The following is a 25,631-nucleotide window of genomic DNA, read 5'->3' as shown; positions in this document are numbered from 1 at the left end:
AATATCGATCCAAGGTGTAGTAGGGCACAGTAAAGGGGTAATACATAACCGAATGGTGTGATACGAACGTCGCAACCTTGTGAGAAACCGTAAAAGATTAGATTCAGGATCGACAAGAGGACACCAAGTTTGGAGCGGATGACCTCAACCCGTTAATCACGTGGTTAACGAACCTTGGTATAATGGTAGAAGACGCCACAACCTAGTGCGATTCTAGATTGATAAGTCACGAACACCTAGAGAAATTCTAAGGTATTCAAGAAGCCTTGGAGAAACCAAGAAAACTCTCAAAATCTGATTTATTGATTGAATGCCTAAATCCATTGGAAGTGTGGGCTATTTATAGCCTTACATAGAGATGAACAACTAAATGTGGAACTAGTCTAGAGTTGTGGTCTTGACTAAGACTAACAATTGTAGGCTTGACTATTTCCATATGACTAAGAATTGTGGGCTTGACCAAACCTTATGAGGTCATCCCTTAGGTAAACAACCTTATGAGGTCATCGCTTAGGTAAATAACCTTATGAGGTCATCGCTTAGGTAAATAAGCAATGCTATGGACCATTAAGCCCTTATTACAATGACTTAATTAAAACAGCAAATGTGACTAGAGAAGGGTCACACATGGTTCTCTTTGACGTGCACTACATGGATGGCTTTCATTCCTTCATGCTCAAGTCCCTCAATGACCTTGGGGACAATTTCTTGGCCTTGTATCTCATGAACAAGTCCTTGGAGTTCCTCCCTCATCTTCTTAGCTCGTGCTCGAGTTACGGGTCCTAGGGGAACTCGAATAGTTCGCAATGGTGTCTCTTGGTTCGTATCATCCCCCTCCTCTTCAAAAGGATTTGTCCTCAAATCAGCTTCATCGTCTGCAAGAAAAGGAGATAGATCAGAGACATTGAATGTAGCGCTCACATTGTACTCACCGGGTAGGTCCAGTTTGTAAGCATTGTCATTGATGCGCTTGATGACTTGAAATGGCCCATCTCCTCGGGGAAATAATTTATTGCGCCTTTGGACTGGGAACCTTTCCTTGCGTAGATGTAACCACACCCAGTCACCAGGTTCAAACACAACGCGTTGGCGTCCCTTGTTAACCCGTTGAGCAACTTGGTCCATCCTTCGCTCAATGTTTAGGCGTACCTGCTGGTGTAATTTCTTGACAAAATCTGCTCGTTTAGCACCATCCATGTTAATGTGCTCAGAAGTAGGTAAAGGTGATAAGTCTAGTGGTGTTAAAGGGTTAAAACCATAGACTATTTCAAATGGTGAAAAATGAGTAGAACTATGCACCGTACGATTGTATGCAAACTCAACATGGGGTAAACACTCTTCCCAGGTTCTAATGTTTTTTCTAATGATGGCACGCAAGAGTGTAGATAGTGTACGATTGACAACCTCAGTTTGGCCATCAGTTTGTGGGTGACTAGTAGTAGAAAATAGCAATTTGGTACCCAATTTTCCCCACAAAGTTTTCCAAAAGTAACTCAAAAATTTGACATCCCTATCAGAGACAATTGTCCTAGGCATGCCATGCAATCTAATGATTTCTTTGAAAAACAAATCAGCAATGTGCGATGCATCATCTGTTTTGTGACATGGTATAAAATGTGCCATTTTTGAAAATCTGTCAACAATAACAAAGATGCTATCATTTCCCCTCTTTGACCTAGGCAACCCTAAAACAAAATCCATGGAAATATCGGTCCAAGGTTCCTTAGGTACAGGTAAAGGACTATAAAGGCCATAGGGTTGAAGTTTAGACTTAGCTTTGTGGCAAGTAATGCATTTAGCCACCATTCGCTCCACATCTCGTTTCATCCTTGGCCAATGGAAGTGCTCTTGAAGGATAGCTAAGGTTTTAGCCACGCCAAAGTGTCCCATCAAGCCACCTCCATGTGCTTCCCTAACAAGTAAAGAGCGAATAGAGCAGTTAGGTATACATAGTCGATTGAGGTAGAAAAGAAATCCATCAAGGATGTAGAATTTACCTTGAGTTGCTGAACCACAAGAGTCATAAATACCTGAGAAATCTGGGTCATTGGTGTATAACTCTTTAACTAATTCAAATCCTAACAACCTTGCATCAAGTTGAGTAAGCAAAGAGTACCGACGTGATAATGCATCAGCAACAACATTAGTTTTCCCCACTTTGTACTTAATCACATAAGGGAAGGTTTCAATAAATGCAATCCACCTAACATGACGCTTATTCAACTTGTATTGTGACTTAATGTGCTTAAGCGACTCATGGTCAGTGTGTATGACAAATTCCCTTGGTCTCAAGTAATGTTGCCAAGTTTCTAAAGCACGGATTAAGGAGTACAACTCCTTATCATAAGTGGAATAGTTCAAAACTGCCCCATTGAGTTTTTCACTAAAGTATGCAATTGGTTTGCCCTCTTGCATTAGGACAGCTCCAATACCCACCCCAGATGCATCACACTCTATTTCAAACATCTTGTCAAAGCATGGTAATGCAAGTAGTGGTGCATGCGTGAGTTGATGTTTAAGCATTTGGAAAGCACGTACTTGAGCATCTCTCCACACAAATGGCTCATTTTTCTTAATTACAGCAGTTAGAGGTGCAGCAATGGTACTAAAATCTTTAACAAATCGTCTATAAAAACTAGCAAGACCGTGGAAGCTACGTACCTCACCCACCGTGCTTGGAGTAGGCCATTCTCGAATTGCTTTAACCTTCTCCTCGTCCACTTTGATTCCCTGTTTACTCACAACAAAGCCTAGGAAGACAAGTTGATCAGTACAAAAGGAGCACTTCTTAAGGTTAGCATAGAGCTTTTCCCTTCGAAGTACATCAAGAACAAGCTTCACATGTTCAACATGCTCATCTAAGCTCCTACTATAAATCAGGATATCGTCAAAATATACAACTACAAATTTTCCAAGGAATGGACGAAGTACATGGTTCATCAATCTCATGAACGTACTAGGTGCATTAGTTAGTCCAAATGGCATAACTAACCACTCGTACAAGCCATGTTTGGTTTTAAAGGCCGTTTTCCATTCATCCCCCTCTTTCATCCTAATTTGATGATAACCGCTTTTTAGATCAATTTTAGTGAAAATCACAGCACCATATAGCTCATCTAACATATCATCAAGTCTAGGAATAGGGTGACGATATTTTACCGTTATTGCATTAACGGCCCTACAGTCAGTGCACATTCGCCAACTTCCATCCTTTTTAGGCACCAAGATGACGGGAACCGCACATGGGCTCAAGCTTTCTCGTGCCCATCCCTTTGTTAGAAGCTCTTCGATTTGGCGTTGGAGCTCCTTTGTCTCATCTGGACCCATTTTGTAGGCTGGTCTGTTAGGAAGTGGGGCACCTGGAACCAAGTCAATTTGATGCTCAATTCCCCTTATTGGTTGTAGTCCATTTGGAATCTCATCGGGAAAGACATCCTCATAATCCTGCAAAAGAGAGACAATACTAGATGGTAGAGTGTTAGTAAGATCACTTGTAACAACCAACACCTCTTTGCACAAAAGTACAAAGATGGGTGTATTAACACTCAAAACTTTTCTTACTGCATTGGCTTTTATCAATAGATTTTGCCTTTTCTCTCTCTTTTCAATTTTGGCCGGCTCACCATATGTTTTTTTCCTCTCAATTTTCTCGGCCTTATCATTTTCTGTTGAGCTCTCGGCTTTTTCTATTTTTTTCTTCTCATTCTCGAGCTCACTTTCCTTGATCAAGCTTTCTTGATCTTCACGAACTTGAATAGGAGTGAGTGGCACAAGCACAATCCTCTTCTCGCCTTGCTTGAAAGAGTATTTATTAGTAATGCCATCGAATGTAACTCCCTTGTCGAATTGCCATGGTCTCCCCAATAGTATGTGACATGCTTGCATAGGGACCACGTCGCATAACACCACGTCCTCATACTTTCCAATTCGGAAAGGTACTTGGACTTGCTTGGTCACACGAACATCACCGCTATCGTTCAACCATTGCAAACGATACGGTGTTAGATGTCGTAGAGTGGGTAGTGCTAGTTTCTCCACCATCAAGGCACTAGCAACATTAGCACAACTACCTCCATCTATGATCAAACTACATACCTTGCCTTTGATATAGCAACGGGTGTAGAAAATGTTCTCCCTTTGTGCATGGTCAGCGGCTTTCACTTGGGTTGCTAAGGCTCGTCTGACAACGAGTCCAACTCGTTCATCGATGGGCAATGCTTCCTCTTCTTCCTCTTCTTCCTCAAGGGATGGCAACTCCTCCTTCTCATCTTCATCATCAGTGAGAAACTCACCATTGGGTAAGATGATCATAGTGCGTTGGTTCGGGCATTGGCTAGCAATATGCCCTCGGCCTTGGCATTTGAAGCATCTAGTATATCGATTTCGCCCCAAGCTCAACTCAATGGCAGTCTTTGGTGTTGCTTTAGACTCCCACTTAGTCGTATCCGGCCTCGGTCTTGAAGGGATGGAATTACTCGGCCCTTTATCCTCTTTCTTTGGTGGTGTAGTTCGGGGATAAGAGGGTGAAAAGTTGGAGTAACTCCGAGTTGAATCCTTCCTCTTAATCCTCCTTTCAATCTTGATGGCCTTCTCCACCAAGTCCCCAAGTTCCACATAGTGGTGTAACTCCACTTGATCAGCAATTTCGGGCCTTAATCCGTTCAAGAAGCGTGCCATTGTTGCTTCTCGATCCTCCATGATGTCTGCCCGTAGCATGAGTATTTCCATTTCCTTGTGATAGTCCTCGACACTTCGTGCTCCTTGATTGAGGGTTTGAAGCTTTTGGTACAAGTCACGGTAGTAGTGACTTGGTACGAAACGCTTCCTCATTAGTCGTCTTAGCTCCGTCCAAGTTTGTATGGTAGGTTCACGACTCCTCCTTCGACTAGTAGAGAGTTGATCCCACCACACAACGGCGTAGTCGGTGAATTCGACCACGGCCAACTTGACCTTTTGCTCCTCCGAGTAAGTATTGCAATCGAAGACAAGTTCAATCCGCTTCTCCCACTCTAAGTAGGCATCGGGGTCTGATCGTCCTTGGAAAGGCGGAATTTTCATCTTTATGCCCGGAATGTGGTCATTTGAAGGCCTAGCTTCACGCTTGGACCTACTTTGCTTATGCTCATAGTTGTTGTCTGAGTTAGAGTCGGTAGACTCATGTGCATAAGCCTTTCCACGGCTGCCTTTGGAGCTTCCATGAGACAACTCTAAGCTGTCAATGCGTTGATGCATTAGTTCAAGTTTTTGGTCCATCATGCGTCCCAATTCGCCTTTGATTGCTTCTGTGAAAAGTTTAAGATCAAAAGCTTGGGAGCTTGCTCCCCCCTCGTTAGCCATGGTAGGGTAAAAAAAATAATAATGGAAAGAAGCAAAGTTTATCTCGCACACTTCCTCACGTGTTTACTCTCGCTCTCGTGTTTGAACACTCTAATGAACTCACCAAGGTATTTTCAAGGCTCCTCGGTCAACTCCTCGAAGAAGTTAGAACTCCTTCTAGTGTGGATCGACTTACCAACCAGGGTCACAAGATTGTAGCACTTTGAACGAAAAAAAACAAAAGATGAAGAGACTGACCACGACTCAATGAATGACTCAGAGTTGAATTTTAAGGATCCTAGACAAAACTCTACCCAAAACTGGAATTTTGAGCTGCTGGTTGCTGCATTTCTGGTCAGTGTTTTGGTAGGTAAATGGACACTTAGAGGATTCAGAATGACACTTAAAACTGACCTAATGATGCACAAAAATTTCCAGAATTAATGATTGGACAGAAATTCCCCAATGGTTGCAAAGATGGAATCCGAATGGAAGATGAATTTGTGTTGCGGTAGGACTGTTTTGGAAACCCAAGGCTGACTTTTCTTCCTTAATCCTTTGGAAACAAGGATTAGTCTTCCTATTTGCTGGTTCCCATAAATTCTAAGGTCAAGTTCAAGATTGGAACTGATTTGGTTGTTTTTGGGAACAAGGGTGGAAAATTTGACTTTGAACAGGTTGGAAAATTTGACTTGAATAGGTTGGGAAATTTGACTTGAATAGGCTGAATATTCTTCTTCTTCCTTTGTTTTTGTTTTCTAATCAGCCAAGAAGAGTCAAATTTCGTGGCTAAAATGTTCTTAGTCAAGAAAGAAGATTGTTGTAGTGAACACAAGGATTTTGGCAGCTGAAATTTTGCAGCCTTGTTGTTTACCAAGATTTGGTTCCCAAAACCCAGAAACTTCAAGATTCTTTCAAGAATTCAAGATGTTAATTTCCAGAATTCAAGAAACACAAAATTGAAGATGATTTCCTCCCCAAACAATCCAAGATTTCACGATTTGATCAAGACAGATTTTGGTTGGCTTCAAGAATCCCAACTAAAGTTCCAAGAACTTCAAGATTGTGGTTTTAAACAATCAGGAACTTCAAGAAACCCAAGTTTTGATCAAGACAGATTTCCAGGAATTTTTGTAAGGTTAGCCAGCTATATTTTTTTTTATATATTTTTTTTTTGTATGTAAACAAGAACACAAGGTAATAACTAGATAGGACTCTAAAACCCTTGCTACAAACTGATTTTTTTTTCGGATGAACAGTAACCTCGAATGATCAAATAGAACAAAAAGACTGGAATTGAATGGATATAACAGGATAGAAACAAGACTCAAACAAAGAATCAAGAATAAGACACAAAAGAAAAGGCTGGACCAAACAAGACTAACCACAGCAATTAACAACAACTAGACACAAGTTTATGACGTAACAAATCTGGAAAAATAACGCAAGAACACGAAGTAACAAATCTGGAAATTGCGGATAGCAAACTTAGAACATGAAAACAGAATTTTGGACAACTTGACTCGAAAGGAAATAAATAAAGGGATATAACGTGATACCTCTTAACTAGCTCTGATTACCAACTGATACGAACGTCGCCAACCTTGTGACGAAACCCGTAAAAGATTAGATTCAGGATCGACAAGAGGACACCAAGTTTGGAGCGGATGACCTCAACCCGTTAATCACGTGGTTAACGAACCTTGGTATAATGGTAGAAGACGCCACAACCTAGTGCGATTCTAGATTGATAAGTCACGAACACCTAGAGAAATTCTAAGGTATTCAAGAAGCCTTGGAGAAACCAAGAAAACTCTCAAAATCTGATTTATTGATTGAATGCCAAAACCATTGGAAGTGTAGGCTATTTATAGCCTTACATAGAGATGAACAACTAAATGTGGAACTAGTCTAGAGTTGTGGTCTTGACTAAGACTAACAATTGTAGGCTTGACTATTTCCATAAGACTAAGAATTGTGGGCTTGACCAAACCTTATGAGGTCATCCCTTAGGTAAACAACCTTATGAGGTCATCGCTTAGGTAAATAACCTTATGAGGTCATCGCTTAGGTAAATAAGCAATGCTATGGACCATTAAGCCCTTATTACAATGACTTAATTAAAACAGCAAATGTGACTAGAGAAGGGTCACACATGGTTCTCTTTGACGTGCACTACATGGATGGCTTTCATTCCTTCATGCTCAAGTCCCTCAATGACCTTGGGGACAATTTCTTGGCCTTGTATCTCATGAACAAGTCCTTGGAGTTCCTCCCTCATCTTCTTAGCTCGTGCTCGAGTTACGGGTCCTAGGGGAACTCGAATAGTTCGCAATGGTGTCTCTTGGTTCGTATCAGGTTGAGTCTTAGACTTAGCTTTGTGGCACACAATGCATCGACCAACCACACGTTCCACATCTCTTCTCATCTTTGGCCAATAGAAGTGTTCCTGTAAAACAACCAAAGTCTTTGCAGCACCAAAGTGTCCCATTAGACTACCTGAATGTGCTTCATGGACTAACAATAGACTGAGGGATGCATAGTTTTTCAACTCGAAACAAATAACCATCATGCATAAAAAAGTGATCCAACCTAGATTGTAAGCATTGTGCATAGCATTCACTAAAATCTGGATCTTTTGCATATAACTCCTTGATGGTTTCAAAACCAAGTAGCTTAGTGTTGAGTAAGGTAAGTAAAGAGTACCTGCATGACAAGGCATCAGCTACTACATTGATTTTACCTGTCTTATACTTGATCATGTATGGGAAAGTCTCAACAAAAGCAATCCATCGGCATGCCTTTTGTTCAACTTTTGTTGTGACTTCAAGTGTTTGAGTGACTCGTGATCAGTATGAATGACGAACTCCCTTGCTCTCAAATAATGTTGCCATGTTTCGAGAGCCCTAATGAGGGAGTATAGCTCCTTATCGTAGGTGGAGTAGTTCAAGGCTGCCCCACTCAGTTTCTAGCTAAAGTAGGCCTACCCTCTTGCATTAACACAGCTCCAATGCCAACACCTGAAGTATCACATTCGATTTCAAACATCTTGTCAAAACTAGGCAAAGAAAGTACAGGTGTGTGCGTGAGTTTGTGTTTAAGTAATTGAAATGCCTTATCTTGGTCAGCTCCCCAATGAAAGGCGACATTCTTCTTGATTACGGCAGTCAACGGAGCGGCAATGGTGCTGAAATCTCGCACAAACCTGCGGTAAAAACTAGCTAATCCATGGAAGCTCCTTACTTCGCTCACAGTCTTTGGTGTCGGCCATTCTTGGATGGCTTTCACCTTCCTTTTATCTACCTGTATTCCCTATGCACTAATAACATATCCTTGAAAGACCAACTGATTAGTGCAAAAAGAACACTTTTTCAAGTTAGCATACAAACTTGCTTGGCATAAGGCATTTAAAATAACACGTAAATGCTCTATGTGTTCATCAAGATTTCGACTAGAGACTAAGATATCATCAAAATAGACTACCACAAATTTATCAAGAAAAGGGCGTAGAATATGATTCATTAACCTCATGAATGTATTAGGGGCGTTAGATAAACCAAAGGGCATGACTAGCCATTTATACAACCCATAAGTAGTCTTAAAAGCCGTTTTCCATTCGTCCCCGTCCTTCATTCGGCTTTGGTGATACCCACTTTTAAAATCAATTTTCATGAAAATTACAGCCCCATTTAGTTCATCTAGCATGTCATCTAACCTAGGTATAGGATGACGATACTTTACCGTTATCGAATTGATGGCTCTGCAATCCACACACATGCGTGAGCTTCCATCCTTCTTTGGCGCCAAGATGATGAGGACGGCACAGGGACTTAGGCTTTCATGCACCCAACCTTTCTTAAGCAGTTCGTCCACTTGCCTTTGTAGTTCCTTGGTTTCCTCGGGACTCATGCGATAGGGGGCTTTATTGGGCAATGGTGAGCCCGGAATGAGGTTTATTTGGTGCTCAATGCCACGGATGGGAGGTAGTCCATCCGGGATCTCCTCAGGAAACATATCCTCAAATTCCTGCAACAATGAGATAACACGGGGTATCATGAAAATATACAGTGGTTAAATTTATATGGTAGTTATGATGGTAGTTATATGGTAGAAGCAAGCATAACTTCTTTACATACTATCATAAGCAAGTGTTGGTAAGAAAGTAAAGCTTTCTTTACATCCCTGGCTTTTGCGAGCATGCTTTGCTTCCTCTCAGTTCTCTTCTCAAGGGCCGAATCATTTAAGGTCAGTTTTCCCTCACTCTTCTCGGCTCCTTTCAATTTCCTTTGCTCCTCGTGTTCTTGTTGCAACCGGACTTGGTCCTCGTGCACTTGTTTAGGAGTGAGAGGCACAAGTGTGACTTTCCTGTTGTCGTGCATAAAGGTGTACTTATTGGTGAAACCATCGTGGCTAGTTCTTTCATCATATTGCCATGGTCTCCCCAATAGCACATGAGTAGCTTGCATTGGCACGACATCATAGAGGACTTTATCCTCGTATCGACCAATGCGGAATAGGATCTCGACTTGCTTTGTGACTCGCACATCTCCACTGTCGTTCAACTATTGGAGCCTATATGGATGTGGATGCTTGATTGTAGGAAGCGAGGCCTTCTCCACTAGTGTCATACTTGCCACGTTTGTACAACTCCTGGGATCAATTATAAGACTACACACCTTGCCTTTTATGTGACAACGTGTGTAGAAGATGTTTTCCCTTTGTTGGCCATTTTCTTCCTTTACTTGAGCAGTTAGCACCTTTTGAACCACTAAGTCGAGTTGTTCATTCATTGGTATTTCCTCACTAGAATCGGCATCCTTCTCTTCCAACGATGGTACTCCTTTATAGCTGTCTTCTTCATCCGTCACTACTTCTCCATTTTCAAGTAAGAGCATGGTTCGTCGATTTGGACACTGAGATGCGTTGTGACCAAACAAGGTCCTCTTCATCGAGCAAGGCCTCTACCAAGGTGATTTGTCTTTCATCCTCACTTGCAAGGCCTTCTATGGACTGAGGCCTCCCAACTTGGGCTTGGGCAGCTTGTACTAGAAGTTGGAGTGCTTCCTTCATTTTCTTGGCACGTGCTCGAGTGACAGGGCCGAGGGGAACCTTCACTTGTTCTACTTGTATGGTCTGCTCGATGCTCTCCTTCGCATCAAGCCAACTCCATTCAGGAAGAAGGGAAAACCACTTCAAAATTGGCCAATGAACTCCCTAGAGCAAGCAGCCGAGACACCAAATATTGGAGGTGTCAAGGGCTTGGCCACATTGCTAGCCAATGCCCAAACCTAGGAATAATGATCGTGCTTCCAAGCGGGGAAGTAGTATCCGAGGATGAGGAGTACAAAGACTTGCCACCTTTGGTTGAGGAAGAGGAAACCGAAGCGGTTGTGTAGCAACCATTGGAGGAGTCAGTTGGATTAGGGCTAGTTCCAAGGTGCGCACTAGCAACTCATGTCAAAGAAGAACAGATCCAAAGGGAAAATATCTTTTACACCCGATGCCTCGTAAATGGCAGAATGTGTTGCTTGGTGATAGATCCCGGTAGCTGCACCAACGTTGCTAGTTCATTAATGATCGAAGCATTGGGATTGCCAACTCGTGAGCACCTCAAGCCATATCGTCTACAGTGGTTGAATAATTGTGGAGACATACAAGTGTCTCAACAGGTACTAGTTTCTTTTAAAATTGGTGCTTATGAGGATGAAGTACTTTGTGATGTAGTACCTATGCAGGCTAGTCATATTTTACTTGGTAGACCATGGCAATTTGATAGGAGTACTAGTCATGATAGTCATACCAACATGTACACTTTCTTTAATAAAGGAAGGAAAATTACGTTTGCACCCACTTGCACCGGTTACGCCTAAGCAAGTGTATGAGGATCAAGTGAAAATTCAGCGAGAATTTGAGAAAGTTGATGAGCAAAAAAGAATTGAGAAACATGAGAGAAAAGAGAGGAAAAGATCCGTACAAAATGAGAGGGAAAAGGCAACTAATGGGACGGATCATGAGATAAAAAAAGAGGGAAAAGTGTTGTTGATTGCAAAATCCAAAGATGTGAGGAGAGGCTTCCTTGGAGGTATAAATTTACTCCTGTTTTACAGCAAAGAAGCTTCGGCTTAAGTCCCTGTGTTGTTCCAGTCATTCTTGTGCCAAAGAAGGACGGGTCTTGGAGGATATGCACTGATTGCAGAGCCATAAATACCATAATGGTAAAGTATCGCCATCCCTTTCCTTGACTTGACGACATGTTAGATGAATTACATGGGGTGGTTATATTTACAAAAATTGACCTAAAATCTAGATATCATCAAATTAGGATCAAGGAAAGGGACGAGTGGAAAACTGCGTTTAAAACTAATTACGGGTTATATGAGTGGTTAGTCATGCCTTTTGGTCTTATTAATGCATCAAGTACCTTTATGCGATTAATGAATCATGTCTTGCGTGAGTACTTAGGCAAGTTCGTAGTAGTGTACTTTGATGACATTCTCATTTATAGCAAAAATCTAGATGAACACTTGCAGTATGTTAAGCTAGTATTGGAGGTACTTCGGAAGGAACTTCTTTATGCTAACCTAAAGAAGTGTACCTTTTGCACTGACCAACTAGCATTTCTAAGCTTTGTTGTGAGTTCACAGGGTATCAAGGTGGATGAAAGTAAAATTAAAGTCATCCAAGAATGGCCAAGACCAACCACCATTGGGGAAATAAGAAACTTTCACGGCCTTGCAAGCTTCTATCGATGGTTTGTACATGATTTTAGCTCCATAGCAGCATCTTTGACGTCAATCATTAAAAAGGATGTATTGTTCTAATGGGGAGAAGAACAGGAAAAATCCTTTGACTCTCTTAAACATGCACTCACACATGCACCTGTATTGTCTCTCCCTGATTTTTCTAAAACATTTGAAATTGAATGTAATGCGTCAGGAATTGGCATAGGAGCCGTGTTGATCCAAGGAGGACGACCAGTTGCTTATTTCAGTGAGAAGTTGCATGGAGCAATGTTGAATTATAGTACCTATGATAAAGAGGTGTACGCCTTGATTCGAGCACTACAAGTGTGGCAACACTACCTTCGTCTCAAGGAATTTGTCATCCACACCGATCACGAGTCACTGAAGTTTCTCAAGTCTCAAAACAAACTGAGTAAGAGGCATGTGCGGTGGATCTCGTTCATTGAGACTTTCACGTATGTTATAAAGTACAAGACCAGTAAGTCCAAAATAGTCGCCGATGCACTATCACGAAGGTGCACCCTTCTTGCTACTCTAATGCTAAATTACTTGGTGATGAGAACATGAAGATCGGGCTCAAGAATCATTGAAGATCTGAACTTGTGTCATGATTATTTCTTGTTATTTATTTAATTAAGTTTTCAGCAATAATTGTTAGTTAATTAGAGTTAGTCTTGAGTTATTTTTGAGTCCTTAATAAGGGGAATAAAGGCTAAGGTCATGTTGACCATAATTAAGCCAATTTCAGTTAGTTAAGTTGCTATTCTAGCTGAATTAGAGTTTTAGGAAAGTAGTTAATTGCTTCCACAAAATCTTGATTGATATCTTGATTGGTTTTCAAATCTTGATTGATGTCTTGATTGATTTCCAAATCTTGATTCCCAATTTATTTAGGAAGTTGTGTCAAGTTTAGAAGTCAAGTAAAATAGGGAAACTTGTATTGTTTCCAATTTAGATTAGGTTTCAGAGTCTTGTAAGGCTATAAATAGCCAATTTTATGTAACTATTCAGACATATGATATTGAAGATGAATTAATAAAAAGAGAGTTGTCTCCTTTTATGGAGTTCCTTGATGGAACTTGAGTTTCTTCTTGAACTGTATCAAGTATTTAGCTTGGATACTTGTGGTATTCAAGGCAAGATGATCACATCATCTTGTTCTTTCAAGCCAATAGCCAATCCACTAGGTTTCTAGAAACGGGTTCTCTTTAGGTCTAGCAAGGTAGTTATTGTTCCAATAACCAATCCACTAGGTTTCTAGAGACGGGTTCTCTTTAGGTCTAGTAAGGTAGTTATTGTTCCATAACCTGATCAAGATAGATCCTTCCGCTGCCTGATCGATTCGATTTCTTCTCGAGTGGTCCTTAGAGGGTCGAGTTCGTATCATCTGGTATCAGAGTTTCGGCTCTTGATTCAGGTTAATATCCTTTTTCTTTTATTATTTTTCTATTTGTTTTTTTACCAAAATCCTAGTCACCTTTTGATTTAAAAGAAAAAAAAATTTCTTGTTTTCTTAATTTTATCAGTTTTGTCTAACTTACCCCTTGATTGATCGAGGTTGAAATGTTTTGGTGTGATTACGTTCTTGAAAACAGGTTTTTCATGGGTTTAACTCCCATTAAATTTCTTCCAAGTGAAGTCGTAACCTTCTGTCGAGTCGTCAAAAAAAAAGGGACCGTAGCGGTACTGTTCATCATACTGTAGCAGTACTATTCATCCAAAATTTTTTTTTTCTCCCATACCTTGTGTTTGTTTCTTGTTGCTCTTGAGTCTTGTAGTTGGCTAGGTTATTTCTTGAAATTCTTGGATTGCATATATCAAGACATTCTCCGAGTTACTCCTTTGTAAGCAATCACTCGATTTGAGGACAAATCGTCTTTCAAGAGGAGGGGAATGATGAGAACATGAAAATCGGGCTCAAGAATCATTGAAGATCTGAACTTGTGTCATGATTATTTCTTGTTATTTATTTAATTAAGTTTTCAGCAATAATTGTTAGTTAATTAGAATTAGTCTTGAGTTATTTTTGAGTCCTTAATAAGGGGAATAAAGGCTAAGGTCATGTTGATCATAATTAAGCCAATTTCAGTTAGTTAAGTTGCTATTCTAGCTGAATTAGAGTTTTAGGAAAGTAGTTAATTGCTTCCACAAAATCTTGATTGATATCTTGATTGGTTTCCAAATCTTGATTGATGTCTTGATTGATTTCCAAATCTTGATTCCAAATTTATTTAGGAAGTTGTGTCAAGTTTAGAAGTCAAGTAAAATAGGGAAACTTGTATTGTTTCCAATTTAGATTAGGTTTCAGAGTCTTGTAAGGCTATAAATAGCCAATTTTATGTAACTATTCAGACATATGATATTGAAGATGAATTAATAAAAAGAGAGTTGTCTCCTTTTATGGAGTTCCTTGATGGAACTTGAGTTTCTTCTTGAACTGTATCAAGTATTTAGCTTGGATACTTGTGGTATTCAAGGCAAGATGATCACATCATCTTGTTCTTTCAAGCCAATAGCCAATCCACTAGGTTTCTAGAAACGGGTTCTCTTTAGGTCTAGCAAGGTAGTTATTGTTCCAATAACCAATCCACTAGGTTTCTAGAGACGGGTTCTCTTTAGGTCTAGCAAGGTAGTTATTGTTCCATAACCTGATCAAGAAAGATCCTTCCGCTGCCTGATCGATTCGATTTCTTCTCGAGTGGTCCTTGGAGGGTCGAGTTCTTATCACTTGGTTTTGAGCTTATCAAGAATTTAAATGCTACTGATGATGATTTTAAGTTGGTGTTTGAAGCGTGTAAGCAACCTGGCCAAGAAAATTCTATGTAGCCGATGGGTTCCTTTACTACTTAGATCGGCTTTGCATCCCTAAATGTTCTATTCAACAATTAGTAGTTAAGGAGTCTCATAGTGGAGACCTAATGGGACACTTTGGGGTAACTAAGACTCTTTCGATCTTGCAGGAACACTTATATTGGCCGAACATGAAGAAGGATGTCGAACGAGAAGTTGCTAGGTGCATTCAATGCCATCGTGCCAAATCCAAGGTAAATCCAAATGGTCTCTATATGCCTTTACCTATACCTAGTGAGCCGTGGGTTGATATTTCTATGGATTTTATTCTTGGTTTGCCTAGAACAAAAAAAGGACACGATTCCATCTTTGTCGTGGTAGATAGATTCTCTAAAATAGCACACTTTATTGCTTGTCACAAAACTGATAATGCACCATATATTGTTGATCTATTCTTTAAAGAAGTAATACGTTTGCATGGTATTCCCCGTACTATTGTCTCTGACCGTGATATTCAATTCTTGAGCTATTTTTAGAAAACACTTTGGTCTAAGTTAGGTACTAAGTTATTGTTTTCAACTACTAGTCACCCTCAAACCGATGGCCAAACCGAGGTGGTTAATAGGACCGTGTCTACCATGTTACGTGCTTTAATTAAACTTAATTTGAGAACTTGGGAAGAATGCTTGTCTCACATTGAATTTGCTTATAACCGTTCTACCGTTCTACCCACTCTACTACTCAATTTTCTCCTTTTGAGGTTGTTTACAGTTTCAACCTGTTAACACCCCTGGATCTTATCCCTCTACCTTTGAGTGAGCATACCAGTCTTAATGGTAAGAAAAAGGCTGAGGTTGTAAGAAATCTTCATGAGAAAGTTCGAATGAATATTGCAAAGCGTACAGAGCAATTCGCCAAGCACGCCAACAAGGGACGTAGGCAAATAACATTCGAATCCGGAGATTGGGTATGGCTGCACATGCGCAAAGAACGCTTCCCTGAGAAAAGGCGAAACAAGTTGATGCCTCGCGGAGATGGACCATTTCAAGTCCTTGCCAAAGTCAATGACAACGCATATCAACTTGATCTTCCAGGTGAGTATGGCATCAGCCCTACATTTAACGTTGCTGATTTGCTACCTTTTGATGTAGGTGACGACTTGGATTTGAGGACAAATTCTTCTCACGAGGAGGAGACTGATGAGAGACCACCAAGACTTTAAGTTGCTAATTTAAATGGCTCGAGTGAAGTCTTAAATGCACCAATGATGAACCTTGGACCAATGACTCGAGCAAGGGCAAGGAAGTTACGAGAGTCGCTTCAAACGTTCCTACAAATAGTTCACTCTCACGTAGGACGTATTCAAGAAACTCATCACACGTTGGTGAATCTGATCCAAGCCAATGGGGAGACGACCACGGGTCCATAAGAGCAACTCAGATAGCTTATTGCTTTTACTTGTTTTGGAAGTTAGTTAGGTCTTTCTAAGATGAGTTAGGATTTGGATTTGTGAAGCCTATAAATAAGGCTTGGCCGATGGTCAGTACAACAAGTTCATTATTATTTTCAGCAATAAAGAGCGAGTTCTCTTAGCTTTGAATATCCTTTGAATATCTTATATTGGTTCTAAGTGTTCATCGTGGCTTATCAAGCAAGAATCACACTTGTTTGTGGCACCATTCTACCAAACACCACAGGTTCCTTTAATCACTTCTTGAGGGTTAAGAATTCACTCTTAGTTCTCATCTAAGGGGTTCTAAAGGGGTTTAGGGTTTCACACGTTCAAACCTTGGAGTTGCTTGTCTAGATCCTATTTGTTGGAATACGAGTTTGCCAATCGTAAGAAAGTGGGTCACAGTTCAACTGCCACTAATAGATCAGACGGTATAACCAGCCATGAGATTTATAAATAAAACAAGTAAATGAATATAAATATTAGGCGGCTTAGCCGACCATCCAACAAAATATTATTGAATATATAAGTTTGTAAGAAAACTTACAAAGTTTGATAAGCTTGCTTGATTCTTGATCAAAACTTGCTCCTAAACTTAAGAACCTAGACTAGTTTGTATTCTAGAGAGACGTAGGAGAGAATTCTTTAATTTAGAGAAAGAAGTTGTGTTGAAGAAATGGTGTGTGTTTTAATTGGAATTGAGGGGTATTTATAGCAATTTTTTTGAGTTGTTACAGTGTCCACTACAATAATTTTTACTGTTTGTTGTAGTGTACAGTATCGCTACAATGTGCGCTATAGTGAACAGTGCAATTTTTGCTGCCGTGTTTGCATACTAACTTGTCGAACAGCTACAGTAACTTTCAGTGCTATAGTAATTATTTTTTTGCTGATTTTTCTATTTTTGCTTGTTCCAGATTGAATGTCCTTAGAAGCATCTGTTTGTGTAATTAGCAAATAGTTGCTGATAATTCTTCTAATGCTTCTTTGATCCATTCTTTGTAATGTTGTGCGTTGACTCCTCGTTTCTCAAGTAAATACTTGTTGAGGACCATTTTTTGAATATTTCTTCTTTTCATGAAGCACTGTTCTTTCAAAGTTTTTACAAAGTAGTTTGAATCTCTTACTCCGACATGGTTGTATTGTGTATGTGGTAGATAAGGATTCTTTCACTAGTACTATCAAAGTTTCTGATTCTGGATTCTTTGTGCTAGTTTTCAAGATAGTGATATTCTATCCAGAGGCGCGAGAAGGCATCGTCTCCAAGTTTGACTTGGAAGAATTGAGTAGCAAGGTCTCCAGGAATTAAAAATGGATCTTCTTCATCTTCAGTTGTTTGAATCTAGCTTATTGTTGACTTTTCATCAATTGCTTGAAACTAGTTTGAAATTGCTTCATTAGGTACCCAGTTTGAGGTTGATTCATCAGGAACCCAATCCAATTTGATGTTTGGCCTTCATTAGTGGTTTGATTGTTGTTTATATCTCCAACAAAAGTTTGCACCCAATTAGAGTATCCGTCGAAGAAACAATTGTCTATTTGTGTTTCTGATGAACTTCCTTTTGCTACCATGTCTTTGCAAAACAGAATTAGTTAGTTTGAAAAAGAGTGTAAGAGGGAGTGTTATGCCTTTATCAGTGGTTGGATAAAGAACTAGGATATTTCTAGTAAGTATTTGTTTGAGAAGAGGTGTTCTGAATAGGCAAAAGATATAAGGATGGAATTTTGTGAAGACTAAGACTGTTAAATTTTTGTTTGGCTCTGATTGTTCTAATATCCTTTTTGAGGAGAGCAATTCGATTTTGTAGGGTCATTGGTTTGGTAGGAAATTTTTCAAGTATTTTTAAGAGATCATAGGTTTTTGAGAATTCTGGGGTTTTGGATTAAAACTTGGCTTAGGAATTTTGAAGTTGTCGTTTGGAATATTTTCAATAATATTGAAGGGGAGTTTTGATTCTTGACCCTTCTTTTTCATCAACGACGATGATGAGATATTCTCATCTTTTGGTTGTCTGATATAATCTTCTTTTTGTCCAAAACTATTAGTATCTAGCCTAATTAGAAGATTTGATATTTGTGCCTTGGTCTGATCTTGTGACGACCCCACTTTCCCCTAAGGCGAACCAAAGGGTTTAGCGGACCGTCTGCCCAACTCTCGCCAGGACTCGATCGCTCTCATCAAGTGAAATAAGATATAACCTCGAGATTAAGTGACGTGTGCACGGATCTCAGCCCACGCAATGACCCAGTCCGAGTTCCATTGGGCCCAGTCACACGTGCACGGGCCAAGCTTTTCAAAGAATCCCTCCAAACCCTTGTTCGAATTGTCCAAGACCAACATGGAGTCCATAGAGATATTGGAGGCTTGGAAGGAGACAATCAAGTTATCTACACCATGATCCAAGCCCATGAACAGTCAAGTGGGCCTCTAAGCGAGTTGGCCGAATAGGGCCTTAGGCCTTAGTGTTTAATTGAGAGTTAGATTAGTTGTTCTAGTAAGAGCATGGGCCGGCCCATCTTGATCCTAAGATGGCCTAATTTCCCTTCCCTGTTTCCCTTAGGTTTTAGTAGCCAATAGCCTATAAAAAGGCTTGCTTTGCAAGGTTTTGAGATAGACGTTTTATGAATAAAATTTGCTTAGATTTTTTACTTTCTTCCTTGTGAGAATTTTGAGCCTTTACTTGCTCTTGGCAAGGGTGTTGAACAATCTTGCGTCTTGTCCTTGATTGTTCTATCGACCTATCCACTGGAGTATTCACCTTCCATTGGAGTCGTCGTTCTACCGCCTTCTACCAATTCGTGTCGTCCGTGTTGGTTTTAGGACCTGCAATCCAAGCGTTGGACTACCTCGCTAGATCCTTGGGCAAACGTGCTATGTGTCTCGAAACGTGTTGATCGAGGACCGTATCAGTTGGCTTCAGAGCTTTGGTGGAGGTATCTTCCGTTATATCTGTAGTTTTTGTCTTTGCTTTCCTTGTTCCGCTGCCTTGCTTTAAAAAAAATAATAATAACCTGTCTGCCATTTTGTGTTTCGTGTTGCGTCAAAATTCTGGCCATAGATTGTCACCAATCTGCCCGGAACTTGCCTGTGTTGTTGAGTCATTAATTGGTTCCAATCCTGTCCGTGTTTCATCGTTTCTTGAGTCACAATTCTGTCCGTGTTTCATCGTTTGTTGAGTCACGATTCTGTCCGTGTTTTTGGTCGTTTGTTGAGTCGCTAGTTGTTTGCAATCTGCCCGAAATTTCATTGATAATTGTTGTCCGGGGTTGGTCTCCTTGGCGTTAGAAGTCTGGCCGTGCATGTGTTCTTGTCGCATCTTGCGTTGGTAGTAAACTGCCTAGATTTTTCCGTGGCTATTTGCTTTAGTTTTGTCTCATTTGTGGTATGGATTCTGGTTGTGTCTTGGTGTCTTGTGACCGTAGTTTGAGTCCTTTGTTGCCCCAAGTTCTGTCCAAATCGTGTGTCGTTCTAGTGGTGGCGGCTAGGGTTTGAGTCTTGCGCTAGGGTTCTTGTTTCCAATTCTGTCCAAGTTTATTTCGGTTATCCAAGTTGTTTTATTTAATCTTCTTAATCTGGTTTTTGGTAAAAACTTGTTGGGGTTGTGAATCTTGAAGAGAATCTACAAGATTTTAAGGTTCTTGAAGTTCTTGGTTACTACCTTGAAGTTCTTGAAACCTTGAAACGTATCTTGCTAGTTCTTGGAGGATTGAAAGAGTGCATTGGGGAGCCGACCAGATTTCTGGAATCTTACTTATTCGGCCAAGCATTTGAGTTGTTCTTTAAGTCAAAAAAAAAAAAGAAAACAGAAACGAAAAGAAAAGAAAGAAGGCCATTCGGGGAGGACAAGAGGCCGAACAAGAAAGAGGAAGAACTCGGTTCTTTTATTGCCAAGACAACCACCATTACATCTTGTTTCTAAATCAAAACAGAAAATTTGAATAAAAAGGAAAGAAACTCAAAAGTTTTGGCCTACCTCTTCTTGCAATTCTTGATCACCTTGTGCCTGATAACTTGAACCACCCTTTGAGGTTCTTGAATTTCTTGACCATCTTGTTTCTTGAAAACTTGAACCCCCCTTCGAATAAACAACTTTCCATACTCTCTTGCAGTAGTGAAGGGCTTCCTTGGCCTAGGAGTAAAATTCTTGGGAGAGTCTTGAGCAGCCCGTTTGGGGGAGGCTTGAGTGACATTGCTCACATCCTCTTGAGACGCCATTGTCTTGAACCAAAGGCCGAAACTGATTGTGTGTTGTGCAAGGGAGGAAGAATAGAATTGCTTGCTTCTTGAGAGTAAAAAAAGGGCTGAATTGATTGTGAGGGGGAGTGCGGCTGTGAGAGGGGTTTTTATGAGGGAGTAACCGACCTTGGTAAGGGGATCTTGGAAGGAGAAAAAATCTGAAATTTTTCTGTTGGAAGAGGAAGAAACCAAATCTGATTTAGAGGTCTTCTTGGAGAGGGATTCGGAAGTTTCTAAAGGTTGTGCAAGAAAGGTCTTCTCAAGAGTTTCCAAAACCAACTTGTTTTCCAAATCAATTTAGGAAACTAAGTAAAACACTTGGATAACTCCTTTGTTTCCCACTTGGCTATCCTCCTATATTCTTTCCTACGTTTTAGGAATTCACTCCTGCATTTTAGGAAGCTAGGGTTTGTGAGGACTTGCAAATTCCTTACATATTTCTTGAAAATTTCATTTTATTTCAAAATTACTTGGAAATTATTAAATTATACTATCTTCTACTCAATCACCCTAGAAAAAGTGCCAATGATCATAGGAAATTAGGGTTTTCCGTTCCGATTTCAATTCGAAGTGAAATAGGGTTTTTCGTGTATCCGTAGTGTAATTATCCGATATGGAGTAAGGATCAAATTTGTTGCTTAAGAGTGACTTTTAGGTGAGAAATAATATGTGATTAGAAGCAATGATAAAAAGGTAGTGAATAGGAAGTAAAAACCCTGGTCAAATTCCCAAATTGGGAATTTGACCAGGTTACACTGGAAATTTGACCAAGTGATCTTCATTAAAGTTGTAGGATTTCGTCTTAGCTTCGAAATGGTATAAGTTTCACACCAATCCGATAAGCGTAGCCTCAGATGTGTTCTTTCCGCAAAAACCCGTCAAATCTGTCTTTTGTAAACTTCATTTCCGCATTTGTTATTAGTTGATTTATGTCCTTGTATTGTCTTGAGCCTATGGAACGGCTATTGAAATGCATTTGTGTTGTGTATAAACTTGGGCTTGAATGAGAAAAATAATGAAGCCATAAATGGCTGGAAAAATAGGTAAATACAAAGGGCGTGCTGCCCAAATTTTCGCTCGAGGGCTAAGTTTCTATTTGAATTTGTATATTTTCGTTTGGCAAATACTATGACCGTTTTACCATTCCGTTTTACCATTCCAAAACATGATACCTCTTCGATTTGAAATGCCAGATGTTTACTTACTCCGTACCCAAAATATAGAGGTATGATTTAGGGTTTTCTCGGCCACAAGTGAACCACGTTTAAGTGAGGTTTTAAGTGTGAACTTAACCTCCTTTTCACATGATTTTATCATGACGTGTAGTCTATACTAGCTGCTTGGGTATGAGGTGATTTTGAACTATCTAAACGATTCCGAAAACAATATTTTTAGCCTATCTCGTTGGAGTCCGAGTTGTCTTTGGTCCAAGTGTTTTCCGCCGGACATTTTATAACCCGCTTGAGTTAGTTTTGTGTTTGGTTTATGAAATCCTAGTTATTTTCGTCCTCCGATCCAAATATCCCCTTTTCACTATAAAGGCGTCTTTATACGTTTTACTTATCAATTGCCAGTTTTTCTTTGATTTCACTTACTTGTTTGTGCTAGATAGACTGTAATATTCTTTCTCATTTACTCTTAGGTTTTCTCGGTGAGTGAGGTAATATCCGGAAGGATATTTGCACGTTGTTTTACGTAAATAGGTGAGTGTTCCTTGTTTGTTATGTTTCTTGATTATATGGCTTGTATATATGACTGATAACATGTTAAACACTTTCAATGATTAGCCAAAACGAGTTTTCTAGGCGAGTGTGTACTTTATCGCACTCAGCCTAAATGATTGTGAAATTTTCAATGATTGAACGATTGAAATGTTACTTGTGCATGAATGTAAGCCTTTTGGCTGAACTGGCCACTGCCCCTTGTTACCGATCGACTCGAGCCAGAAGCGGACTCGGTCGGGCGATATGGTGACCTGGGTGAACGTTTGGTATACTCGAGTATTACCTTGAAGTCTGGTGGAGCCCAGCCAATGTCTGTGAAGGGGGTGAATGAAATGAACGAACGAACGAGGGTTTTACTTACAAAATGTATTTTCAAGTGAATGAATGGAGGAATAAGGGAAATGTCAGGAGAACGAATGAACGAACGAATGAACAAATGGCTCCTTGTGAGCCTGTATCCTTTTAATGTATGTGTTATTATCGCTTTCCATTGTAAATGTTACTTGTGAAATTCTATATTTAATGTTTTGGATGGATTGCTGCTTACGTGTTCGGAATCTCACTGAGCTTTTAGCTCATCCCTTTAGTTTTGTTTTCCTTAACAGGGGAAGGCGAGCAAGGACGAGAGCTCTGTATAGACTAGCTTGGTCTAGTTCTTTGGTTTTGCAATGGTTCTCGCCCTAGTGCTTGGCACGGGCTGGTTGTATGGTGAATTGAGAACCTTTGTATATTCGACGGTTGTACTTCCTTCTGAGATAACAATGTATATAATTTTGCTTTAAGTTTTGGATCCTTGTTTTGCTCTTTCTTGTGGATTTATTTTTTATTTGCTTGAGTGAACGACTGAGTCCCGGCGAGAGCTGGGCAGGCGGTCCGCCGAACCCTTTGGTTCGCCTTAGGGGGAGGTGGGGCTGTCACAGGGTTTCTTACTTTTGAGCTCCTATTGGCCCATTCCCATTTAATTACTAATTCTAACCATTGCATATTAGCATAATATTCACTCACAATATTCATACAAGGAAAGAGCTTAAACAGAGAAATTGACAAGAAATGTTACTGTTCCTCCCAAAGGTATGGCTCTGATACCACATACCAGAGTGCCTGCTTAGAAACCATATCAGAGAAATAATTTGCTCTTTGAAGGTATTCCCGAACACAACAGCCTCTCTCCTTCTGGGCTTTCAAAAGTTCAAGGGACTTTTATCACAAGAGCTGATTATAACAAGGTTGATTATAACAAGGCTATGAGGATCTCTTGGCCTTCCCTTGGGAGAAAACTAAAGGTTTTAGCCTGTCATATGGATAAGAACACTCTGAATTTTAATTGATAGATTGCACAATACAAACCTCGATGATCCTTTCAATTGATAATTGATAAGGCTCATCTATTTATAGACTACAATGTGGCTCTTGAAATGTCCGAAGGGACAAATAGCCTTTCTAAACATCAAAGGACATCTTGACTCTTCAAAATTTAAAAAGACAACTCTTTACAAACTTCAAAGGGTAAATAACCCTTGATTATTTGAACAGCTAATTGACTTTTGTAATAGTAACTTGGCCTTTCATAAAGGATAAGAACCATGTCTGGGAAGTGGAAAACACATGGGACCTTGTGGGTCCTTGTGTCTTCAAATTGTCTAGTCTTCATCAGGGGTATCAGAAGGAGTAGAATCTGGATCAGTGATATTCATTTGTTCAATCCAATCTTCATGGCTCCTTTTATTTTTCTTTTTGTTCTCAATGCTTTTCCATTCTGGACGGTATTTGTGGAATGATCTTTGTGTACTGGAAGATCCTAGGTCCTGAGTGAAATTGTCAGGCATCTGGGAATCCTGAAATTTGGATGAATTCATTTTATCAGTCCACTGTCTTTTAGCCTTGCGAATCTGGGTCCAATAAGGATGAAAATTTTGGTAATTCCATGATCCATAAGATCCTGGCCAGATTTCAGGAGGAATGCATCTGTTTTCCTGGAATATATATCTCTGAGCTTCTCCATACTCAACTTCTTGGTCTAAAATAGTATGAAACAATTCCCTATAAATAACTGCATTGGATAAGGCTTGGACCTGGTTATTTATGAGATGACAAGGGCGATGAAAATGGAAGAGTAGATGATTTGGATTTGTGGCAAACAGATCTTTCCAATAAGATAAAGGCTTAAACCATTGAAGAAATTGTTTAAGATTTTGAACTAATGGTCTATTGAAAAATGGACTCTGAAATTCCATTAAAATATGATATTGGTGACACAAGCACCAAAAGTACCATAATAATTCTTTTGGAAATTCAGTGGGACTGGCAATAAAGATCTGACAAAAAGGATATTCAAGATTAGTACCAAAGGGACTGAGTATTGATCCACCATATGAACGGAAAAGTTCAAGTTCATAGTGGTTTCTAATTCTTTCAATATTTTCTTTTTCCCATGGGTACGGTATTTCAAAGATGTCTGGTGGATGGTCTTGGACAGGGGTAAACATGAAACAAGGTAAGGCCTCTGGGGGTAAGACTTGTTGAGGCAAAGGTTCTTTTCTTGAAAAGAAATCAGCAACAATATTAGTTTTCCCTTTAATGTGCTTAACATCAAAGGAATATTGGGAAAACCATGCTGCCCAACGGAGGAGTTGTGGATGTGGTATGGTCTTTTGTTTGAAATGCAGCATTTTAGGAAATGATCCCATATCCATTTCAACCAAAAATTGTTGAGAAATGAGGAAGAAAGAGAATTTCTTTATTCCATTTCTTACCGCAAGTATTTCTTTGAAAGTGGAATGATAATATTGTTCAGAAGCCTTGAATTTTCCACTAGCAAAACCACAACAATGCCTTTTCCCATTGAGATCTTCTCCAAGTAAAATAGCTCCCTAGTACTTGTCACTGGCAACTGTCTGTAAAATCTTATTTCCTGTGGAGGGATTGAATAGAGTAGGAAGACCCAAGAGGGTTTCCTTCAACATCTGGACTGCTTTTGTCTGAGACAATCCCCAAGGAGGAGGATCTTTCTTGAGCATTTTAGTCAGGGGACTAATATGCTATGAAGCTTTGGGAATAAATTCCCTCACATAGTTGACAACACCAAGGAATTGTTGTACCTGTTGTTTTGACAAATTTTCTTCTGGAAAATCTTTAACCGATTGTCCAACATGTTGTTCAGGTGTACAAGTTCCATTTGAAATTTTCATTCCTAAAAATGAAATTTCTTTTGTTGCCAAAATCATTTTCTTTTCAGAAATCATTATACCATATTGCTTCACCAAATCATGAAACTGATTATGCAATCTGATATGTTCATCCAAAGAATGGCTGAAAAGAAGAATGTCATCTTTGTAGATGAGTGTTGTATGCAAGATAGGCTGGAAAAT

At 39.8% G+C, this 25,631-nt stretch overlaps 1 protein-coding gene across 1 annotated transcript; it reads right to left on the bottom strand.

Moving 5' to 3' along the window:
* Positions 1-717: 717 nt before the first annotated feature.
* Positions 718-5,337, bottom strand: LOC113769224 (the record flags this gene model as incomplete). The annotated part of the gene is made up of 7 exons (XM_027313688.1): positions 5,040-5,337; positions 3,835-4,973; positions 3,183-3,444; positions 2,121-2,750; positions 1,214-1,997; positions 933-1,060; positions 718-875 (listed from the first exon to the last, which is right to left on the bottom strand). Coding segments are annotated over exons 1-7 (3,399 nt in total), but the record flags the coding sequence as incomplete, so codon positions are not given.
* Positions 5,338-25,631: the final 20,294 nt, after the last annotated feature.

This window comes from Coffea eugenioides, chromosome 4 (genome assembly GCF_003713205.1).
Source record: "Coffea eugenioides isolate CCC68of chromosome 4, Ceug_1.0, whole genome shotgun sequence".
NCBI lineage: Eukaryota > Viridiplantae > Streptophyta > Magnoliopsida > Gentianales > Rubiaceae > Coffea > Coffea eugenioides.
The sequence above is the reverse complement of the archived record's forward strand: the minus strand, read 5'-3'. Positions and strand labels throughout refer to the sequence as shown.